The sequence below is a fragment of the Nomascus leucogenys genome, chromosome 21 (genome assembly GCF_006542625.1).
Source record: "Nomascus leucogenys isolate Asia chromosome 21, Asia_NLE_v1, whole genome shotgun sequence".
Lineage (NCBI taxonomy): Eukaryota > Metazoa > Chordata > Mammalia > Primates > Hylobatidae > Nomascus > Nomascus leucogenys.
Genome location: NC_044401.1, coordinates 60,524,977 through 60,548,525, shown reverse-complemented (window position 1 = coordinate 60,548,525; position 23,549 = coordinate 60,524,977). Strand labels below are relative to the sequence as shown.

The 23,549-nt window shown below is 41.6% G+C and overlaps 1 protein-coding gene across 8 annotated transcripts in view; it reads left to right on the top strand.

Annotated features, from left to right (window-relative positions):
• The window catches only part of ITPR1 (inositol 1,4,5-trisphosphate receptor type 1), a 359,375-nt gene that overhangs the window by 160,814 nt on the left and 175,012 nt on the right, over positions 1–23,549 (top strand). For 4 of the 8 annotated variants that reach the window (XM_030802233.1, XM_030802228.1, XM_030802230.1 and 1 more), the window contains exons 11-21: positions 1,910–2,005; positions 3,632–3,676; positions 7,903–8,057; positions 10,793–10,892; positions 11,886–12,046; positions 12,866–13,007; positions 14,930–15,088; positions 17,177–17,349; positions 19,442–19,561; positions 20,521–20,718; positions 22,937–23,188. In XM_030802233.1, the coding sequence (XP_030658093.1) occupies positions 1,910–2,005; positions 3,632–3,676; positions 7,903–8,057; positions 10,793–10,892; positions 11,886–12,046; positions 12,866–13,007; positions 14,930–15,088; positions 17,177–17,349; positions 19,442–19,561; positions 20,521–20,718; positions 22,937–23,188 (1,601 nt within the window). The remainder of the gene's footprint in view (positions 1–1,909; positions 2,006–3,631; positions 3,677–7,902; positions 8,058–10,792; positions 10,893–11,885; positions 12,047–12,865; positions 13,008–14,929; positions 15,089–17,176; positions 17,350–19,441; positions 19,562–20,520; positions 20,719–22,936; positions 23,189–23,549) is intronic. The other 4 variants (XM_030802235.1, XM_030802234.1, XM_030802232.1 and 1 more) reach the window with 1 other exon arrangement.

Genomic DNA, 23,549 nt, shown 5'->3' with positions numbered 1-23,549 from the left:
ATATACAACTTTTTATGTGGATGTATGTTCTCAAGGCTCTTGGGAGCGGACTTCTGGGTCATGTAGTAATTCTATTTTTGACCTTTTGAGGAACTGCCATACTGCCTTCCACAGTGAGTGGCTACACCATTTTATATTCTCACCAGTAGTGTGTCAGGGTCCCAGTTCTCCATGTGGCCTTCATTTTGAAGGACTTTTTGTTGGATATAGAATTCTAGGTAGATAGTTTTTTACTTTCTTTAAAGATTTTGATCCATTGTCTTTTGGCTTGCATTGTTTGTGATTATTCGATGGGTTAAAAAAAAGTTCCTTGTATATAGTGTCTGCCATGCATCCTCCCCCCACCTCAGCTGCTGTAAAGATTTTTCTTTTTTATTTCTGGTTTACATTAATCTGCTTAAGATATGCCCGTGTGTGTGTGTGTGTGTGTGTGTGTGTGTGTGTGTGTTGTGTCTGTGTGTTTACCTTGCTGGAGTTCATTGAGTTTCTTGAATCTATGGGTATGTGTCAAAATGGGAAAACTTTGAGTCATTATGAGTCAAATATTTCTCCTGCCCTGCCCAACCCACCCAGACATGTGCTGGGTCATTTGATATTGTCTGACAGGTCCTGCGTTCATGGGTCACATTTTTCTGATTCTTTGTCTAGTCCTTTATTTACTGAACATTGTAATACAAGTTTGTTGAGTATGTGGAGTCTGTTGTTCCTTTAAAGAGTACTGAATTTTCTTTTGTTATAAACTAAAGCGACCTGTGGATCCCTTTGCTCCTTTGAAGGCTTATTTTCAAGTTTTATTCAGCCAGGTGTTGTGTAGAGTTAATTTTGGGGCTAGGTTAACTCCCCTTCCAAGATGGGACCCCTTTGATGTGTCTACTAATGCGCAGGGTGTTCCACATGATCCTCTGCTTTGACTTTTCAGAATCAGGACTCCTCCCAGCCCTATGTGAGCTCTGGGAAAGGTCAGCTTTCAGACTCCTTGTTTTTCTTCATTTGGCTTCATAGGGTCTTGCCTTATGCATATGCAGTCTGATGTTCAGCCAAAAACTCAAGGGAGCGTCCTGTGCAGACTTCCAGAGCTTTTTCTGTGTGTAGTTCTGTATGCATTAGTACTCCATCCCCACAAATTCTAGCTGCCTCAGTCTCCCTAAACTTTGATCTGTCTCCTTAACTCCTGAACTCCGTGAGCTTAGCGCCCTCAGCTTGGATTCTTCCTCCCCATGCTGCCATCCAGAGAGAACTCCCGGGTAGAAAATCAAAGCAATAGCCAAGCTGGCCTTGTTTGTTTCCCTATTCTCAGAGATCACCATTGTGCACCACCAGTTGTCCAACGTGTGAACACAGTTGTTTGGGATCTTTTATCCAGTTTTCTAGTTGTCTATGGCAATTTCATCTGTTCTCTGCAGCGTCTGATTGTTTATGGCACCAACTACCACTGCTAGTTAACTCTATCATGGCCAGAAGCTGATGTGACATTTCTGATACATTGGCCCAGGCTCTGAGTTTCACATTTCAGAGCACAGGCCTGCGTGTGTGTTCCAGCACATGAGTACATGTGTAGATTGCTTTGACAGTTCTTCACGAAAGTCCTTTTTATTGGCTGTGCTTTTTGTAGATAAATTTCAGAATCTGCTGCTTCATTGTGGCTAAGGCAAATAACCTGAAAACCACTGAAGTTTTTATTCCAACCATTGTATGTTAACTAGGAGATTTGATGCCTTCTTTGGAGAGACATTGTTTACTTTTGAGTTTGGATGTTACGTGTGACACTGGCAGTGGGTTTGTTGAAGATGGTGATTTTTTTTTCTAGCTTATAAATATCGCTCCTGAACTATGACTTGTGATACCTCCGATTTAATGTCTTCCTGGTGTAGGTTGACATTTCATTGACTGCTGTTGATCATTCTTGCAGGTGGTCCAGCATGACCCGTGTCGGGGCGGAGCAGGGTATTGGAACAGCCTTTTCCGTTTCAAGCACCTGGCTACAGGGCATTACTTGGCAGCAGAGGTAAGTAGAAACTCCTGTGGTTTTCTCTGTCAAGGCTGACGCACCTCACCACCTTTTCTCATTCCCCTGTAGCCATCGTGTAGTAAAAGGCTTAGGGAAATACACTCAGTCACCTTGCTTTTCCTCCTGTTTTTCTGTTTCCTTCTGCCTCATTTCCCTAGAAGAGTAAAAAATGATTACCACATTTTAGTAGGTGATAGGGATGCTGATCAAGATGTGGGGAGAAAGTAAGTTAGAAGATAATGCCAATCTAGGTTTTCAGTATTATTTTCCATTTTGCTCTTATATACTACCCTCCCCACGTCTTGTCTACCAGCCCCACCCCTAGCATGACCGACTGAGGCTGCAGCAGAAACATGGTATGTGGAACCAGAAGCACTAAGACTTACAAGGAATTAGATAATCTTATAAAGAAATTTGACTACTCAGAGCATTAGTAGACTAGACAGTGGCTTATCTTTTACTTGTAGGAATGTCAAAAATCACACAAATTAACTTTAAATGTCTGTGAAGGGGCCAGGCACAGTGGCTCACACCTATAATCCCAGCACTTTGGGCGGCTGTGGAGTTCAATATCAGCCTAGCCAAAATGGTGAAACCCCGTCTCTACAAAAATTAGCCAGGTGTGGTGGTGCACGCCTGTAGTCCCAGCTACTTGGGAGGCTGAAGCGGGAGAATCGCTTGAACACGGGAGGCAGAGGTTGTAGTGACCTGAGATTGCACCACTGCACTCCAGCTTGGGTGACAGAGTGAGACTCTGTCTCAAAAAAAAAAAAATGTCTATGAAGAGTTTTTGAGGAGACGAAAGACTCAGTGCTGAAGGACGGGAGGAATTTACCTTTTAATTTTTGTATCAGATGAAGGAGCCATCCTACTGTGTGACATGTTGAGTTTTACTCCGATCTGCTGGGAGATGTACGATGCATATTTCTATCAGATTCTAGTCGTGCATCAAAAGACCCCCACTGTTGTCTGGGACCACCCATGAGACCGCTGAGAGATTTCCAAGGTGATGGTGGGTGTCAGCACTGCTCCTGTGCCTGAGCCGAGGAAGGCTGGCTCTAAGTGTGCTCAGCCCCCCATGGTGCCTAATACATGAAGTGATGATTTTGATATATTTAAGAACTGAAGATCAAGAACTCCAAGTTCAAATTTGAGATAAAGCCATAGGGAATTACAGACCCAGCTAATCAGCTGTGAGAGATGATTTATGTGGTTTCCTGAAGACTAATGGTGGTGGCATTATCTGTTATGTTTTGAGGCTAATGTAGCTCTTGCTGGAGGCCTACATTTTTTATTTTTAGCTAAAAATAAGCAGGATTATCAGTGACTATGTATTGATCTTTTATTCATCTCAGGCTTTTAACTATTGCTTTGCCAGTGAATTCATTGTCTTCCTCTGTCTATACTTGAGAGCCGTCTCTTGGTGACTGGTGGATGTTCCATGTGTGCTGTACCCATGTGACCTGTGTCGTTGTTGTGGCATGCTGGTTTTGTGAACAGAGGGAATGGACAAGTTCTTAGCTGTTCAAGGATGTTTGCAGGCCTTGAAGTCTCCTGCAAGTGGGGCCCACTCCTTAAGAAAGCAATGGATGTTTTAATTTCCTAATGATTCTTTTTCATCAGGTAGACCCTGACTTTGAGGAAGAATGCCTGGAGTTTCAGCCCTCAGTAAGTATGGACAAGAGCCTTCTTGTCTTCATCTGGTAGGGTGCAGCCAAATGATCTGGAGCTCCATTTAAGAAACTGTCACTGTGGTTACTGAGTGCTGGGGAAGGAGAAACCTTAGGCTGCCTTAAAACACGATCATGTTCTGTGCTTCCCTTGAGAGGGACCATAGTCCTTTGTGTCTCGATTGGTCCAGGGACTGTTGTTCATGATGGTATTTCCATGTGTAGTAACGGGGTCTCCATTTCTAAGTTGGAGAAGTTCATGATATCACTTGGAAGACTCCTAGGGTTGGAGACAGTGACGCCCCATATAGAAGATGGCCTTTTCAAACCAATTGTCTTATTGCTATTGACCTCAATCCATGACTCACACAGCTTTTTCAGTATGTGAGGTGGATAGTGTTACTGAGGCTATGGCGGTAACACATGAGGCGTAGTGCACCTGGCGTGTGATTAGATACTCAGCTAATCCGTCCTTGATTTCTGCAAGGTCAGAAATAGGCTTTAGTGTATAGTATGGTTTAGAATTTTAAGTGCAAAATGGATCTTTCTCTGGAGACCATATCGCCAAATAATGCTGATACGTAGACACTTTGGACTTCAGGTGTCCACATTTATGGGTTGAAGAAGGCAGTGGCTGTGTTACATGGAAAGGGTGGGTATAAATAAGACAGTTTTCTTGTGGAGTGCTTGATTCTGGTCTAGGATTAAAACAGTTGCTCCTGTGTTTGACATGTGTGTCTACGTGATGATCTCAGTAGTGGGCATGGAAGGTGGTATTGAGGGTGTTTCTTTCTTTTATAAATTTGGCAAGATTTTGAAAAAGAAATGGAGGGATTTTCTTAAGGCGCTTTAATGAAGGGAATGGGGTGAAGGGAATTCAAACTGTAATTGTCCTTGGAAAGTGGTGTGAATTCTGCTGCTATGGTTATCCTTTTAGTTATGTCTTGGTGAAATGTTGTCTTTGAAAGACACTCTAACTGAGGTCTTCCTGCTGTGGGTTTGTGGACTTGCTGGGGAGCCTCTCCTCCCTTTTGTGCTCCTTACTGGGGTACCCGAGGCTCACCTTCCTTCTTTTCATCCTTGTCACCCCTATTTCTGGAGTCCATTTTGAAAGCTTTGCTTCCACCGTTAATATGGCTTGGAAAACCCTGACCCAGTTTAACTCTCTGTCAGTGCATGAGGCACTCTGTGGTAAAACTTCTCTGCATCATGTTCATGTTGTTATTGTTTGAACACTTGGACTGGGAGGGACATCACGTTTCATAGGACGGTTCTTGTCCTTGCACCTTCTTTATTTCAAGAGAAGGAGCTGCCTCTGTGTGGCCAACATCCGGTGGTCTCCATGCTGCCGTCTGTGGTGACATGGAGGAAATCTTACCTCTGAGATTAGGCAAGCTGCTGATCCTTTCAGTGAGCGCTGATGTCCAAGTGAACTTTGTGCTCTGGCGGGTAGAGGGCTGCTCTCCTGGCCTCCTGGTACAGGAGGGAAGACTGGCATTTACGGTGCAGGAGGAAGAGTGCAGTTAAATACCAGACATACCATTTATGAGCTGTGTTACCTTGGACAAGTTACTTGCCCTCTCTGAGCCTCAGTTCCTTCATCTATACAAGTGGCATTTTTCAAGTTCTCCAAGATCATTAGCATTTTTAGTGCCTTTGCATCCACCAGGTTGACTGGGCTGCACAGCAGTGTATAAAAGGAGTTAGGGCGGGTTTTAGGATCTTCCTGGTACAGAGGAGGAAGCAGCCATTGAGAGTGGTCCTGACTCATCCCGCATCTCAGGCTCCCGCAGATTTCAGTGGTCTTTTGACGTTTTCGTGCTTCTTGGTGTCAGAGAGGCGGATATGCCAGCAGCCTTGGGTGCAGATCCAGGCTGCATCGCTCTGGCTACTTCGATGTTCATTGGGGGTGGGCTGCTTGCAGAGGAGGGGTGCATGGAGGGGGGATCTTACCCGACGCCCACACGGCCAACAGCACAGATCTGCCTCTGTGGCAAGGTGTTAGTACTGGGAGGATGCCATCCCCCTCATACTCTTCTTGGTTTGGAAACTTGGGTGGAAAACCTCGAATTTTTTTGAGTTGATTGGTTTCCCTAAGAACAGCTTCAGTGCCTGTGGTTTTTGCCTCGGACCTCACTTGGCTTTGTTGTGCTCGTCCTTCTAAATTCAGGACCCTGAAGACACTTGCTTGGTGCCAGAGGGAGAAAAAGGACCACCAGAGGCTCCTGCTCCTCTGCCAGGCTTCTGCACATGCGCCTTTCTTTCCACTAGGTGGCAAGCGCCGACTGCACACAGAAAGGATGTCAGGACGCTGCCTCTCAGTCACTTTTCCAGACACAGTGGACGTAATGCAGTTGTGATTTTCCTCTCAACTCCCACAGGTCTCTGAAACTTAACTGCCAGCCTGTAGCTGAGCCCTGTGTCTCAAACCATAGCCAGGTCAGAGTTTATTTTGCAAGTGGCATGTGGAGTGCTATGCCAGGTGGTTCAGAGAGAACAAATGTTGCTCAAAGTTATTCTCCTAAGCTGAGGTTGTAGAAGTGTTCTGTCGCTCTCCAGGTAATTCTTCCTTTAGCGTAGATAGAATAAAGGGTCTGGGGTTTGTGCAAGTAAAGGGGCAAGTGATTAGAGGAGAAAGTGTGAGAAAGGGAAGAGATACAGGTTTTGGATATTAAAAGAACCTTTTTAAAAAAAACACACATAGAGGTTGGGGGCCGCAGCTGAACTGACAGGCTATTGCCCTGTGCTCCTGCATTTCAGGCTCTGTGGAGTTAGATTCTCCCAGGCTCTCTCCTTTGCCTTTGATTGGATTTCCATTTCTTGATTCTTTTGTTTTCCTGGTGAAGTCTCCTTCCTGTCTGTCTGGAAAGGGGGCAGAGCTTCAGCCTAAGAAAAGCAGGCTGTAGTGACAAAGAAAACGTGCTTCCTCAGTAGATGCAGGTGGATGCTGTCATCCTGCAAGGATGTTAGACATGGAAAATCACCCAATGTAGAGTTGCCGGGCTGAGCGCGAGCTGGCCGGTCTCTCCTGAGCAGGCTCCTTGTCTAAGCCCCCTCCTTGAATATCTGTGGGCAGATGGGCTTTGGAGCCTAGAATGTGCTTTTTTAGTTTCTCAGGAAAGTTTTCATCATTGTTCCTCAGCCTTCGCTGTCAGAGATTTTCTTCGCTCTCAGCCAAATCCCTGATGTCTCAGGAGAGGCCCGTCTTCCCTGACCTGTCATCAGCAGTCCTCTCAATTAATGATGGACATCTTTTTCAGGGCTACGCTGACTTCTCAAATATTTCTTTTGGCTGCATTGGGGTTGCTGCTTACGAACACTTGGATTCAGGTTTATTTTGTTTAGTTTTTCTCCTGGGAAGTTGCTGTTATCATATTGTGAGTAGACAATTATCACTGTAGATGAATACAGCCACCCACAACCAAATCTGCAGGATGAGTTTCCTCAAAATCCCCTCTCCCTGAGCTCCTGCGGATGAATGTACTTAGAGTTTTTTTTTTTTCTTTAATACCATCTAGAGCACTCCTTCCATGGTCATCTATTAGTGTAACTCCACGTTGTTGAAAAAAATTTTTTTTTTTTTTTTTGAGACAGAGCCTCACTCTGTCATCCAGGCTGAAGTGCGGTGGCACGATCTCAGCTCACTGCAACCTCTGCCGCTCAGGTTCAAGTGATTCTTCTGTTTCAGCTTCCCAGGTAGCTGGGATTACAGGCGCCTGCCACCACGCCCAGCTAATTTTTGTATTTTTAGTATAGATGGGGTTTATGTTGGTCAGGCTGGTCTTGAACTCCCGAACTGAGGTGATCTGCTTGCCTTGGCCTCCCAGAATGCTGGGATTACAGGCTTGAGCCACTGCAGCTAGCCTGGGCTAATTTTTTGTATCTTTAGTAGGGACGGGGTTTCATTTTCTTGGCCAGGCTGGTCTTGAACTCCTGACCTCGTGGTCCACCTGCCTTGGCCTCCCCAAGTTCTGGGATTACAGGTGTGAGCCACCGTGCCCAGCTGGAACATTTTTATTGCAACACAAAGAGGTAGAGCATAAATATCCTTGACTGCATGGCCAGTTGTCATCTTTTAGGACTGCTCTGTAACTGTGGTCCTTTTCCTGCCAACTGCTGACATTCATGATCCTTTCTTCTCCGTTCCTGTGGATTGTGGAATAATTGTAGAGAGTGAAGGGTTTGGCATGCATAGTTCTTGATTTGATGACTTTACCTCCTCAGGTAGACGCTGATCAGGACGCCTCTCGAAGTAGGTTGCGGAATGCCCAAGAAAAGATGGTGTACTCCCTGGTCTCTGTGCCTGAAGGCAATGACATCTCCTCCATTTTTGAGCTAGACCCCACCACTCTCCGTGGAGGCGACAGCCTTGTCCCAAGGTATGATTTTAAAATTGTTTATCCCCAAAGAATCAGGCCTGGTATAGGTGGCTTGACCAGGTTTCTTGGAATCCAAATCATTACTGCCTTTTCTTTTAGATTTTTATAAAGGATTTAGTGAAAGGTTTGGACTGACTGCCCAGTATGGCAACTGATTTTTTTAATGGCTCACCTCTGATAAGTTCTCAGTAATTGAATGAGAAGTGCTATATTTAGGTAAACAAGCCAAACCATAAGCCCAAGTAGCTCAATTTTCCTAGTTCCCTCTACTCCCTTCCTCCTTCCCCAAACCTTGGGAGAGCTCTTGGTTTGGGGAAAAAGGAAGGGAGTAGAGGAAACTAGGAAATTGAATGGAAATAGAAGAAACCATTGAAAAGAAATTCTAGAAGATAAAATACCTGAAGTTCACTGTGTGCATAGTAAATTTTATTAACAAGTATTAAGACATTAAACCAGAAGTCCTTAGTTATTTTTTAAAATTTAACTTTTAGTTTTGTTGCTTAAGAATGCATTTTTTAGGAGAAATAACTGGACTATAAATAGGGAAAAAAGCTTACTGTTAACAACAGAATCAACAATATTAATAATAATGACTGACATTTAATTGAGTGCTGACTGCATGCTAGGCACAAAGCTAAGTACTCTACTTGTGTTATATAATTTCGTCTTTCTCAAAAAACCCAGTGAGAGATAGGTATTGCTATCACCCTTTCTTGTAGATGAAGAAACTGAGGCTCAGAGAGTTTAAGCAACATATCATAAGTCAGTGAGTCCCATAGCAGAACCCAAAATCTTAAATGTTTAAGACACATAGGGTTGTTTGGGCAATTCTGACTCTTCAATACCATGTTGGTTAATGGAAATGTCACTGTCATTTATGGATTACATGTATGGCCCTTCGTGAAGTATTAGCTGTGTTCAACCTTTCAGAGGTAGCTACTGGTAGCATTTTTGTTTATGTAGTTTTAGACAAGTCTCTGGTCACACAGAGATGTGTGTATCATTTATTATAGATGGGATCATAAGCTATTTTAAACATTTTTTAACTGAATACTATGTTTTATACATATCTCCAAGCAAATGAATATCAATTGTCATCATCTTAAATACTTGTTGTAATCAGGCCTGGAGCAGCGCCTCATGCCTGTAATCCCAGCACTTTGGGAGGCCGAAGCAGGCAGATCACTTGATTGAGTCCAGGTGTTTGAGACCAACTGGACAACATGACAAAACCCCAACTCTACAAAAAATGCAAAAAAATTAACCAGGCATGGTGGCACACACCTGTAGTCCCAGCTACTTGGAAGGCTGAGGTGGGAGTATCACCTAAGCCCAGGAGGCAGAGGTTGTAGTGAGCCCAGATTGTGTCACTGCACTCCAGCCTGGGCAACAGAGTGAGACCCTGTCTCCAAAGGAAAAAAAGAAAAAAACTATTGTAGTCAATTGTAATCGTCTTTAAATAACTATAGTATCAGCTAGTTAATATTGTATTAACTGGTTCATTATTGGACTGTTTTGTTATACTGTATTAATACAGTATATTAATATAGGTATTAATATGTAATATGTTAATATTACATTGTAACAATAATAGAATATAATGGAATTGTATTCTATTAACTAGTCCATTATTGAGATATCGGATTGTTTACAGTTTTTATTATTATACATAATGCTTTGCTGAACATCTGTTTGCCTCATTTGCACCTGTACTGTCACCACTGAAGGGGGAAGAATGCCTAAAAATAGGATTGGTAGGTGAAAGGATCGATATATTTTATGTGTTCTACAGGGTGCTAGACTTCTTTTCAGAGTTTTGCTTGATTACACTCTCACCAACAATACATAGGACTTACTTCCCTAAGCTCTTGTTGATACTGGGTTTTATCAGTCTTTAAGATCTTTGGAATATGATACAATAAAACGATATTGTTTTAACTTGTGTAACTCATATACTAAGGAGGCTGAATCTATACTTTCGTGTTTCTTGGTCATTTGTATTTCATTATTAAATTACCAGTTTGTGTCCTTGTCTCATTTTCATTTCCTATATTCATATTTTTCTTATTGATTTGTAACAGCACTTTGTGTGTAGAATAATAACCTTTCAATGCAGTGTGCTACTCTTTTATTTTCCCAGGCTATGGTGATTTTTTTTCAACTTTGCTTATGATGGTTCTTTTTTTTTTCTATACAGATGATATAAAATTTAAACTATGTAATGAGAGTTATCCATCTTTTACTTTTAAAATTTAGGAATCTTATATTTTGTTACATGATTCAAAAGGCTTTCCCTACCACAAGATTAGTAAATACTCATTTTTTTCCAGAAATTTTATGATATCATTTATTGTTTCACTGATCCATATGAAAATTTCAATCATTGCTATATTATCATTTCTTGTTATAAGCACTAATATATACACCATAAGTACTTCCTGTTGCTCTGTCTCACACTCTGTTTATGCTGAGACACTCATTCATGGAGTATGATCTCATGTTTAGAAGTATAACATATAACAGTAACTGTAGAGTTGTTATGAATGATTTTCTATTGTAAATGCATCAGAATGTGGCTTGGACCTGAACCATTTGCCCCTTCGTGTATATTGCCCAGTGTATGCAGTGGGAAACCACTTTGCTATTTCTATTTTGATAGATTATATTCTAGACTAGGGGCTACAGAGTAAACCTCAATATTTATTTCCCTAAAACTCTCCTTTTTTCCCTATTAGGAACTCTTATGTTCGGCTCAGACACCTATGTACTAATACCTGGGTTCACAGCACAAATATTCCTATTGACAAGGAAGAAGAAAAGCCCGTGATGCTGAAAGTAAGTCCTGGGACTTGCCTGTCTCTTTTTGGTCTTCTGTTTCCTAATGAAAGGGCTCCTTTGAGGACAGATCAGGGAGTATGGAGCTGTGGAGTTTTGTTGCTTTGGCGAGAGTGTGGTCATGGCCGAACTTGAATGTGACAAAAGAATGCTCTCCAAGAGACCTGAATGGAGTAAACCCGGGGCTTTTGAAATAACTAGAACTTTTTAATTTTATTCCATGGCTTCTGCCATAATGGTTGAGCAATTGTCTGGATTTCAATCACATTTCATGACTGTCTGAAGGATAATTTGGGCTGGGAAATGTTTGCTTTTGTCTTGAGGTACATCAAGTATCTAGTTGATTTTCCCCAATCTCTATTATTTATTTCTCTCTATATGTCAATATACACTTTTATTTCATGAACGTTCTCTCAGTCCCTTTACTTTCTCTCCCTACTTCTCCTTCCCCCGTCTCCAGGGTCATAGAGTATAAATACATAGACATGGGGGTTTTCTTTTAACAAATGGAAGGATGCTCTCATATAACTTTTCTTTTGTTGTGGCATTGAGGAAGCTTATTGAAATTTTTTACTTCTTTACTGAACATTTTTAGATTTATAGAAAAGTTGAAATAATGGTGCAGTGTCTATCCTTATAATGCTCCTCACTTAGAATCATTAATTACCATTTTCCATATTTGCTTTTTCTCTATGTATTTACAAACATCTTCTCTAATTATGAGAATTTTGCAAGCTCCCTGTAACAAATGAAGTTAAAAATGATATTAATGCTCCCTTTCTGCCTCACTGGTCCCCGTAATACCAATTTCCAGAGATAACAACTGTTAACCATTTGGAGTACATCCTTCCAGATTTTTTTCCTATGTCATTTTAACTGCAAGGTAGCTCCAGTATATTGGGATCAGCCAGTGTCTCGTAAATGTAGTGTTTGATTAAAGTCTTACCCTTCCCATCCAAGAGATTATCTCATAAGGACCACCTTGAATTTCAGATTGGCACCTCTCCTGTGAAGGAGGATAAGGAAGCATTTGCCATAGTTCCAGTTTCTCCTGCTGAAGTTCGGGACCTGGACTTTGCCAATGATGCCAGTAAGGTGCTGGGCTCCATTGCTGGGAAGCTGGAGAAGGGCACCATCACCCAGAATGAAAGGAGGTGAGCACTCCCACGTGCTCAGCCCAGCCGTCCTCCCCCACTGAGAGTTTCTGACATCCATTGTGGAGTGAGAGAATGGTGACTCTGAACAGCTGAACATGGGGTAGCAGGCCTTGGCATTTATGGATGGCTTCAGTTTGTAACTTTTAAGAAATATACTTTTGCATTCATGTTTTGAGTCTCTAAAGTTATGACGATCAGGCGCAGTGGCTCACACCTGTAATCCCAGCAATTTGGGAGGCTGAGGTGGGTGGATTACTTGAGGTCAGGAGTTTGAGACCAGCCTGGCTAACATGGTGAAACCCCGTCTCTACTAAAAGTACAAAAATTAGCCAGGCATGGTGGTGGGTGCCTGTAATCCCAGCTCCTCAGGAAGCTGAGGCAGAAGAATTGCTTGAACCCGGGAGGCAGAGGTTATAGTGAGCCAAGATCATACCACTGCACTTCAGCCTAGGTGACAAAGTGAGACTCCATCTCAAAAAAATAATAATAATAAAGTGATGAAGACCTCTCTCTCTCTTTCTGTCTCTAAGTTGGTCTCTAGAACCACATTACTAAATGTCAGGCAATGAGGTTACTCTGAGAAAAAATTTTGTGTCTGATGTTTCACAAAGGTGATCATCCTTTTGTGGACAATGATATGTTTTGTGTCTTTCACTTTCTTTGGTACTTGGCCTCGGTTGTCAGTTTCAAAGAAATTGGAAAGGGTGGGTCTGCCCCTGTTTAACTGGCTCATTAGTCCAGAAGGCTTCCAAGGCAAAGCTTCCAGCCTGCTGAACACTGAGCACATCTGTCTCTAATAGCTTCTTTCCTCCTAAGGTCTGTAACCAAGCTGCTGGAAGACTTGGTTTACTTCGTCACTGGTGGAACTAATTCTGGTCAAGATGTTCTTGAAGTTGTCTTCTCCAAGCCCAACAGAGAACGGCAGAAACTGATGAGAGAACAGAATATTCTCAAGCAGGTTGGTGAGATGTGGCGTACTGGGGATTTGGCTTTATGAGAAATCAGTGGGAGGCCAGGAGTGGTAGCTCATGCTTGTAATCCCAGCACTCTGGGAAGCTGAGGCGGGAGGATCCACTTGAGCCCAGGAGATTGAGGTTGCAGTGAGCCAAGATCACACTACTGTCCTCCAGCCTGGGTGACAGAGAGAGAACCTGTCTCAAAAGAGAGAAAGAAAAAGAGAACTCAGTGGGATCACTGAGGGGATATTGGTGATTCCTACCTCAAAGGCTTGATGAACTTTTTCAATAGACTATTTTCTAGAGCAGTTTTAGGTTCTCAGCAAGATTGTGCAAAAAGTCCAGAGAGTTCCCGTATCTCCTCTTGTCCTCACACACCTGGCCTCCCCCACTGTCGACATCCTACATCCCAGTGAGACATTTGTGACAATTTGGTGAATCAACATTGATACATCATTATCACCTGAAGTCTATGGTTTACGTTAGGGTTCACTCTTGGCATTTTATTTTCTATGGGTTTTGATAAATGTATGATGCCATTTAGCCACCATTATAATATCATACAGAATAGTTTCACTGCCCTGAAATCATCTGTGCTCCTCCTATTTGTCTGTCCTTCCTGCTAACCCTTCACAGCCACAAATGTTTTTACTGCATCCGTTTTTTCCCTTTACAGAATGTGACATGGTTGGAATCAAACAATATGTACCCTTCTCAGTTGGGCAAATTTTACTTAGTGATATGCAACTAGGGTTCTTCAGTGTCTGTTCATGGCTTGATAGTTCAGTTCAATTGATTTTTACCATACTTGTTGGATATCAATCATGTGAGAGTTTACCTGTTAGGAACCTCAAGAAACATTCAGTTGACAACTTTATTTTCCTCAAAATTAATATAAAGTGCAAGTGACCTTAAGGTTGTTTATATATTTGGGAGATTTGGCATATTCTATAAACTGAGAAGGCCTATATAGCCTCTTATAGAGGGCCCTATAAGTCACCACAAAATCTTTCCATAAAGAATGAGTAGTGGTTGACAGGAAATACGTAGATGATATTGTTGGATGTAAATGTAAATAAACTGGTATAAAGACAAATTAGAGGCAGTAAAGTGACAAATCCAGAGTAGATTAAATGCACAGAGATGCATACCATGTCATTCTGTAACCCAACTGGAGATTAGCCCACAAGCCTGCCACGGGAATTCCGGGCCACCAAAGGTAAAAGAGAAACATATTAGTTACAAGTCCCACTGGTCCCCATGGAACATGGGATTTGAGATTATTTTTTCATGTTGGTCTATGATAGACAGAATTTATTAACAATCCATCTTGTTGCAACAAGAATTCCCAGTTCAAGAGTAAATGTCCAGCTGTTGTTTCATGTGATGATTCTCAAATTAGACCTCTGGCTTAATGCCCGTGCTCATTTGTACAATAGTAATTCCTGAGAGGCAAAAAATAACTGACTGACAGGAGCCTTCATTGATTACTTGTGCAGGGCACTAGTGCGATTTAAAATTATCATCCATTTTCATCTTTACTACGCCTTTGTGATATAGGCATTATTCTTTCCATTTTGCTGTTAAGGAAATGGGGGTTTAGTTTGACTGTAATCTGTACTGCTAGGAAGTAATAAAGGTTTGCGTTTCCACCTAGAATCCGCTGATTCCATTGTCTGTGTTCTTAAACACTTTGCTCTAAACACTGTGCTGTTAGGTATATGAGGACCAGTGAAGTCCAGGTAGACTTAATTCAGTGAGTCCCCCGTCTCAGTTGATGGACTGAATGCCGTTATGGATGTGTTTGGATAGAGAAACTTTCCGATGTGATCCAGCCACCCTTGAGCTTGCATTACTTCCAAACAGATGGTTAGCTTTGAAGCCCTAAGTGATTGCCATTTTTACTTTTCATTTTCACAAACAGATCTTCAAGTTGTTACAAGCCCCATTCACAGACTGCGGTGATGGCCCAATGCTTCGGCTGGAAGAGCTCGGGGACCAGCGGCACGCTCCTTTCAGACACATCTGCCGGCTCTGCTACAGGGTGCTGAGACACTCGCAGCAAGACTACAGGAAGAACCAGGTTTGGATTAAGCAGTGATGGGATGTAGTTGTCAGTTTCCTCCCTGAAGTTTACGTACTTTCCTCATGAGGTTTTAGTGTCACATATCTATTTATAGAATGGATAGAGAATAGTTCAGCGTGAAGCTTGCTCTTGGGAAGGAAACACAAGCCCAGGAAGAATATTATTACCGAATCGTTAAGAAACGTACTGGAGAATTCTCTTCTGCAGACACCTTTCTATGAGATTTCTGGTTTTGGAGTTGGTTTTACATTTGTAGAATTTTTTATGGCGTATTCTCTTAGGGCTTAGGGGTGAAATGATGCCATGTGTTTATATTAAAGCTATAGTGGAGTCTTTTCTTCCTGCCACCTTTAAAATCCTCCTTCCCTTTCTAGAAACATGATCTTTATTTTGTTTCTGGTTCATGTTTTATGACATTCTAAGTCATTGTTTATAGATGTATCTTATATATAGTTATATTTTACATATTATACGTAGTATATGTGTATTTATATACACACACACAATGTATAGTCTCCTGTGAAATAAATGTTCTAACCTCTTTGTGGGCTCCAAACAACCTTCAGATTCTAAGGAAACCTGAGAACTATATTGCTACATCATTGGTTCTTAATTGGGGGTAATTTTGTCCCCCAGAGAATATTTGGCAACGTCTGGAGACCCTTTTGAGTTCTACAACTTTGTGGTGCTACTGGCATGTGGTGAGAGGAGGCCAGGGATGCTCTCAAACACCCAGCAGTGCCAAGGACATCCTCCCACAACAAAGAATTATCCTGCCTAAAATGTCAGTAGTGCTGAGGTTTAGAAGATTTGTGCCACATGGAGTACCATAGGCATACAAAATGCTGCTTGTTACAACCTTGACTCTTACCACTTTATGTGAACTATCCCTGCCTTTTGGTGCAAAAGGCTTTTGTTTTTAAGGTTTTCTCTGCCACGATACTGGACTTTTAGACTTTTTTCTTTGTAGTTAAAGGTTTTTGTCGTGTCACCATAAAGATAGTGTTGATCTTGAATAGTGCTTTTTTTGAAGTGTAACAAGCTGTGATTGCTTTAAATCCACCTTCAGTGCATTGATACTATAATCGAATAGGCAGAGAGATTTTATTCTGTTCCTCTCTCCCATCTTCAGATGAGGATCCATCTGGGTCTGTGGGGTGTGTCAAGACACTTTGCTTGTACATGAGGAAACAAATTAGTCTCTCTTGGAATTGCTGGATTAGACATCTTTGCTTAGTTGTTTTTGGACCCTTTGCCAGTTGGCAGATGATGAGTTCCTAAACAATGCCTCCTTGTAGAGTATAGGCTGAAAAACATGGCCTGTTTTCATTATGTTCATCATAAATAGTTTCTGGGATTTAGGAATTAATAGGAAAAAAATTAAAGCAAGTTTCAAGGGCCACTTGAATTTTGAGCAAGCAGTCTATCTTGGCCAGGGAAGCATCTTTGAATAGAAACAAACATGTATTCGTAAGAGATTTCCTTCAGTTCACAAATATTTCTATGGAATGTGATATCTGATCCCAAAAGAGAGAAACCAGAGATGTATTCATGAGTTCCATGCGTGTGATGGATTTTCTTAGGTATTCCTGACCTTCTTATGCTGCTCACTGACTTTAAAAAAGTATTTTTTACCACAAATAAAGGAAATGAAACAGGGCAACATTGTTCCAGATATCCAGGTAGGCTTCATCTGTGTTTATTTAGCAGCACAGATCACTGGGGGCACAGTTAAGTCCTCTTGAATTAGGAATCCGTTTAGAGGTGAAAACCAGCTTTGGACCTTTTTGAAAAATAAATTACTAGATTAAAATTTATACTGTGCACTTAATAAAATATCCACATGTAAATACAGGCTATTTTGCTTAATTACATTTGTGTGGCAGGCTTAGTAAAATAAAGAATGTGAAGGAGTTTGCAGCTGTTGCCATAGGATAGAAAGTTGTAGAAAGACCCTCCCTTATACTGTAATTTCTCTTAGGAGCAGTAGTTCTCATCAGGAAACGTTGCTGCTTTCTTTATCCTATACTTAACCATATTGTCGTTTATCCTTCCTGCTGACATCTCTTTTCTCTCCTTGTAAAGGAGTATATAGCCAAGCAGTTTGGCTTCATGCAGAAGCAGATTGGCTATGATGTGTTGGCTGAAGACACTATCACTGCCCTGCTCCACAATAATCGGAAACTCCTGGAAAAACACATTACCGCGGCAGAGATTGACACATTTGTCAGCCTGGTGCGAAAGAACAGGGAGCCCAGGTGAGGCGGGAGTGGGGTCAATGCAGGATGGTGTCTGTGCCTTTAAGATGCAGGGACTTAGCTGGTGCTTTTTACTACGTTTCCTTGTGCTGCTAGTGACAAGTTTTGATTAGTTAGGTCTGGAGAGGCTTTTTGATGAGTAGTGGCAAGAACATGGTGTTAAAATGAGACCTGGGGGGTGCATTCCTAGCTCCAATGTGTACCACCTGGATGAGCTTGGGTTTTTTCCTGAACTTTAATTTCCTCATCTGTTAAATGGGTAGTTACGAAAATTAAATGAGAATAAATGCATGTGACGTGCATGGCACTTAGTAGATGCAGAGTAAATGACAATAGTTGGTCATTCATTCACTTTTTAAAAAATGTTCTTAATTTTAATTTTTAATTTTTGTGGGTACATAGTAGGTGTATATATTTATGGGGTACATGAGTTGTTTTGATATAGGCATGCAATGTGTAATAATTACATTGTAGAGAATGGGGTTTCCATCCCCTCAAACATTTATTTTTTGTGTTACAAAGAATTTAGTTCTATTCTTTTAGTTATTTTTAAATGTACAATTAAATTATTGACTGTAATTACCCCATTTACCTACAAACAGTAGGTCTTATTCGTTCTGTAATTACCCAATTTACCTACAAACAGTAGGTCTTATTTGTTCTTTCTAATTGTTTTTTTTTTGTACCTGTTAACCTTCCCCACCTCCCCGCTGCCCTCCCACTATCTTTCCCAGCCTCTGGCAACCATCCTTCTACTCTCTGTGTCCATGAGTTCAATTGTTTTGATTTTTAGATCCCACAAATAAATGAGCAGACGCGATGTTTGTCTTTCTGTGCTTGGCTTATTTCACTTAGCGTTATGACCTCCAGTTCCATCCATGTTGTTGCAGTTGACTGGATCTCACTCTTTTCATTCCCTATTTTTTTTTGAGATGCAGTCTCGCTCTGTCACCCAGGCTGAAGTACAGTGGCGAGATCTCAGCTCACTACAACCTCCGCCTCCTGGGTTCAAGCAATTGTTCTGCCTCAGGCTCCCCAGTAGCTGGGACTACAGGCACGTGCCACCACACCCAGCTAATTTTTGTGTTTTTAGTAGAGACGGGGTTTCACCATATTGGCCAGGCTGGTCTTGAACTCCTGACCTCGTGATCTGTCAGCCTTGGCCTCCCAAAGTGCTGGGATTACAGGCATGAGCCACCGCGCTCGGCCTCATTCACTTTTTAGCACCTCTTGCTTATCAGTTAAACACTCCCCTCTCTCAATATAATCAGTAAGAGTCTTGCAAGTTCAGTTGTTGATTGAGCGTTTTGATTATAGATTAGTGAATTCTGTTGATTGTATCTCATTCACACAGATCTGCTCATCTTTCGTACACCCTCTCCCCATTTCTTTCCCCTTCTCTTATCCTTCTAGTTAAGACCCACATTTTCAGTTGAAGCGGGAAGCAATTTACAGTGTGGGTGTCACAAATGATTACAATGGAGCGCAGGCACAGTTGCTGTAAAAACACCTACTACCACCCTTCAAAATAACCCGCATTTTCTGGAGCCTGCTGACGGGCCAGGTAGTGAGCAATGGAAGCACTTTAATTATCTCATTTAATCCTCAGGACAGCCCTCAGAAGTGACACATTATCCTTTCCTGTGGATAAGCATCAGCTAAAGCACAGTGAAATTAGTAATTTCCCCAAATTAACGCTCCATAGCAGAACTCCGCTAATAAGATCCTAACCGGGCTTCCAACACAGGTAGCCAAACATCAGGGCATTGCCTCTCACCACTGTGGTTCCCCTGTGTCTCCACCACACCCTCCTTATGTGAGCTTCTTTCTTGTCTTGTTCCTTCTTCTCATCTTTGCCTCAACACCTCTTCCTTGACCACAGCCACTGCTGTCTTTCCTTCTTGTTTCCTCTTCCATCTTTCTGGCATGTGGGTTTCTGGTGATGCCATAAACACTGGCATCGAGACCTAGAATGCTGCTGACATGTCTTGGTAAAAGTATGTTGGACCTGTGCACTTAAGGAAGAGTTGGGCTCCGGGAGCCTAACCTCTGCTCTATCTACAGAAAATGTTTTGTTTCTGTTTCTGTTTAGATTCTTAGATTACCTCTCCGACCTCTGTGTCTCCATGAACAAATCGATTCCAGTGACCCAGGAACTAATATGTAAAGCTGTGCTGAATCCCACCAATGCTGACATCCTGATTGAGACCAAGTGAGTGGGGAGCCGGGGTTTAGATGGAAAACGTGTGGTTCATTCAGTGTTGGTGCTCATGAGGAATAAAACCTACCCCTATCGTTTTTTGAGTTGATCTAAAGTCAGTGTGGCTGGCATTTGATCTTCTTATTCGAAAAGTCTTGATTAGGAGAATTACTGAATTTGATTTTGATGTCGCCTCCTCTGCATAGTGGTGTCACTTACTTTGCATACAAGTTTTAAAGTCATGTAAACTCACCGGGGAGCATTTTACACAGCTACATTTTAAGAGTTTAAAACTCTTTGTAAGTGTAACCGTCAATTTAAAATTTCAAATGACATAATTAATATTCATTGTTAAGATTAAGTCAGTGTTGGGAGGAGTTTTAAATTATTACTGTTCAGAACGTGTTTATTGGTGTGCAGAATTTTTGTTAACAGAAGTAATTCATTTTTGGCAAAGGAGCAGTTTTTCTGAGAAGTACAGTGCCAGTAATATGGACAACATTTTAAAAAAATACTAAATTACGTCCTGAGGTAGTGACACTTCATTGATTCACATTTATAACTCAGTTTTGGGTTTGGGCTAATGGAGGGTTTTTCAGTTTAGGTATTTTCACATTTCGGGCTTGGAAATTCTTTGTTGTGGGGCTGTCCTAGGCACTGTAAAATGTTCAGCAGCATCCCTGGCCCCTACCCACTTAGATGCCAGTAGCACCTCTCCATTTCGGTTGTGACAACCAAAAACCTGTCCAGAGACATTGCCTAGTGTCCACTGGGGGCAGCAGCACGACAGTCGAGAACCACTGGGTTACAGTATATGAAGACGTTAATGTCACGCTCTCTGCGGCTCTGCCCTTGGGGGAAATACAGAACAAAAAGTGTCTTTCCATGTGTCTTTATGCTGAAAGTAAAGCTAGATCTCAAAGTATTTAAAAAAAAAATAGCAACTTTTCCCTCCTCCCCTTGTTTTCTAGGTTGGTTCTTTCTCGTTTTGAATTTGAAGGTGTTTCTTCCACTGGAGAGAATGCTCTGGAGGCAGGAGAAGACGAGGAAGAGGTGTGGCTGTTTTGGAGGGACAGCAACAAAGAGATTCGCAGCAAGAGTGTGAGGGAGTTGGCGCAAGACGCTAAAGAAGGGCAGAAGGAGGACCGAGACGTTCTCAGCTACTACAGGTGCATGGGACACGTGTGGGGCTCAGATTGGGGTGCCCCAAAACAGTGACACTTAGGAATTTGTTGCTCATCTGTTGATTACTTCAAGGAATCACAAGGTGTCATCTTGTAAGACTGTCTAGAAAAAAGCCAGATGTGTATTTTAGGAGTTTAGAGTGTAAGATTTCAGTTAGTTGACATCCGGATGTGGCTGGTTCCCACAAAGGATGAGTGCTCACATCAGTCGCTGGTGATAGTTTATCCTTAAGCAGCATGGCCCATAGATATGGTGGTAGGTGTGTAAGAGGCAAGCTGTGGGGTCAAATCCCGACCTCTCCACTTACCAGTTTTTTGACATTGGCCAAGTTTGATTTTATGCTCTAATTTCTTTATCTGCAAAATAAAGGTGATAGTGCCAATCTCACCAAATGTTTATAGGCAGAGCCAGAAGATGTGTGTATGTGTATACACATATATCTACATATTCATCCAGGTATCTTTCTATAACTACACAAATATATAATAAAAATCATTTACTTACACTAATACTTCCAATTCCATTCCAACACCATGGGGTTTATTCTAGCCTTCATCTTTTCCATTTCATGAGTCCCTCCAGCTGCCATGATTCCTTTTATGTTTACCTGTCTGCCTGTTTCCCTGCGTGTACCTGTCTCACCTCTGCCGGCCACCTCCTCGGTCCCCAGTGTCTCCTTGTCTCCAGCTCTAAGACCTGCCAGTCCTGCCACCTGAAGGGAAGGGAAGGGGAAGAAAGAAGGGAAGTGAACCAATAAATACTTTTAAAAGAAAAGGAAAGGGAAGATAAAGCAAGGCTTTTATTATTTTTTAAAAAAATAAAACTGCAGATAAAATGCCTTTTCTTGCCTCCTGTATTTTGTTCTCTTTCATTCATGTGTGATGTATGTATCCTATCCACATTCTCTGTGTGCTACATTTGTATGCATCTATAAATCATATGTAGTATTTTATCTCTACTTAAAATTTTATATAAATGGTACTGTACTCCAAATACCATTCTAAAACTTGCCTTATTTATTCAGTATGGGTACTGAAGCCATATTGAATATATCTGTGTTAATAGAGATTAACCCATTTCTTTAATGTGGACTGCTGGATGATATTTTGTTTTATTGATTTATTACATTTTCATCGCTGTTTGATATTTGGTCACATGCTGCAGTTCTTCATGTCAGGAAACATCTTCATTCAAATTTTTCTGAGTATATGTATGAATTTCCGTTCCACACTGGAAGGTAGGCTTGGAGGATATTCGTATTTTAAGCTTTACTAAGCAATTCTAAATTGGATGTTTCAATGTACACACCCACCAGTTGTAGATGACAACCTTTGTTTCTTCATGTCTTTGTTAACCTTGAATATCATGATGCTTTTTAATTTTTGGTAATTTCATAAGTGTGAAATAGAATCATGTCTATGCTTGCATTTCTCTGACATCTAATGAGGCTGAGAATGTCTTCAAATCATGATTATTAGAAATACATAGAGTTTTTAATTCAGAAGGCAGTATTTGTTAGTTTGAAAGCCTATGGCTTTCTTGTTATTTCACATTTCAAGTATGTTTACTCTTTCAGTGTTTGATGCATCTTCTCCCAAGTGAATGAGAAAGAGTGCCTTGATTGGTCAGGTTCCAGTTAACAACATTCACTTGCAATTGGATGAAGATGAAAAGTGAGGAGTCTCCTACTTTTGTAAATGAAATGTTTTTTTACATATGTAGGAATTAGAGTGACTTACATGATATAAGATCTTTAAAATGTTATAAAATTTCTAATTAGGCTTAATATGTGTAATATCTTGAACATTTCCTACATGGTCTTTACTGTATAAATAAAACACAGCTGAAGGGATAGAAATAGACAGCCATCTTAGGCCTTAGCATTCCTCCCATTTATTTTAAAAAGTAAACATTAAGGACCTAACGGAATTAGGTCGTCACATAATTGCTCCAACACAGCTGGATAGACGTGTGTTCCTGTTGGCTGTCAACCCACACTCTACTGCACAGCTTGAACAGTTCTTTTATCTGCTTGGTACCAAAGCCAAAATCCTGGTGTACAAGAGCAATTTAGGGGTGTTGATGTATGAGTTTAGTTGGCCAAATCTTACTCCCATGACAGTCAGGGCTGCCCAGATGACCCTGCATTCATCCTGAATGATTTCTGGAGCGTGAGCTGTGTGCCCTTGTTCCTTCTTCTAGATATCAGCTGAACCTCTTTGCTAGGATGTGTCTGGACCGCCAATACCTGGCCATCAACGAAATCTCAGGCCAGCTGGATGTCGATCTCATTCTCCGCTGCATGTCTGATGAGAACCTGCCCTATGACCTCAGGGCGTCCTTCTGTCGCCTCATGCTTCACATGCATGTGGACCGAGATCCCCAGGAACAAGTCACCCCCGTGAAATATGCCCGCCTTTGGTCGGAGATTCCCTCGGAGATCGCCATTGACGAGTGAGCCTGGCACCTGAAAACCTTGCTTTACATTTATTCTGCGTGGCAGTAGATAGCCCCATATGGTCTCATTAAATCTTAGAAGAAAGATGAAGTGTTGGTTTTTTCTTTAAGCTTAAAATAAAATTAAGTGGATGGCAAATATTTTTTTCCTCAAGAATGTAAAAGATGGCATGATTATGTTTTTGGTTTTTTTTTTTTTTTTTTTTTTTTTTTTTTTTTTTTTTGAGATGGAGTCTCACTCTGTCGCCCAGGCTAGAGTGCAGTGGCGCAATTTCTGCTCACTACAAGCTCTGCCTCCCGGGTTTACGCCATTCTCCTTCCTCAGCCTCCCGAGTAGCTGGAACTACAGATGCCCGCC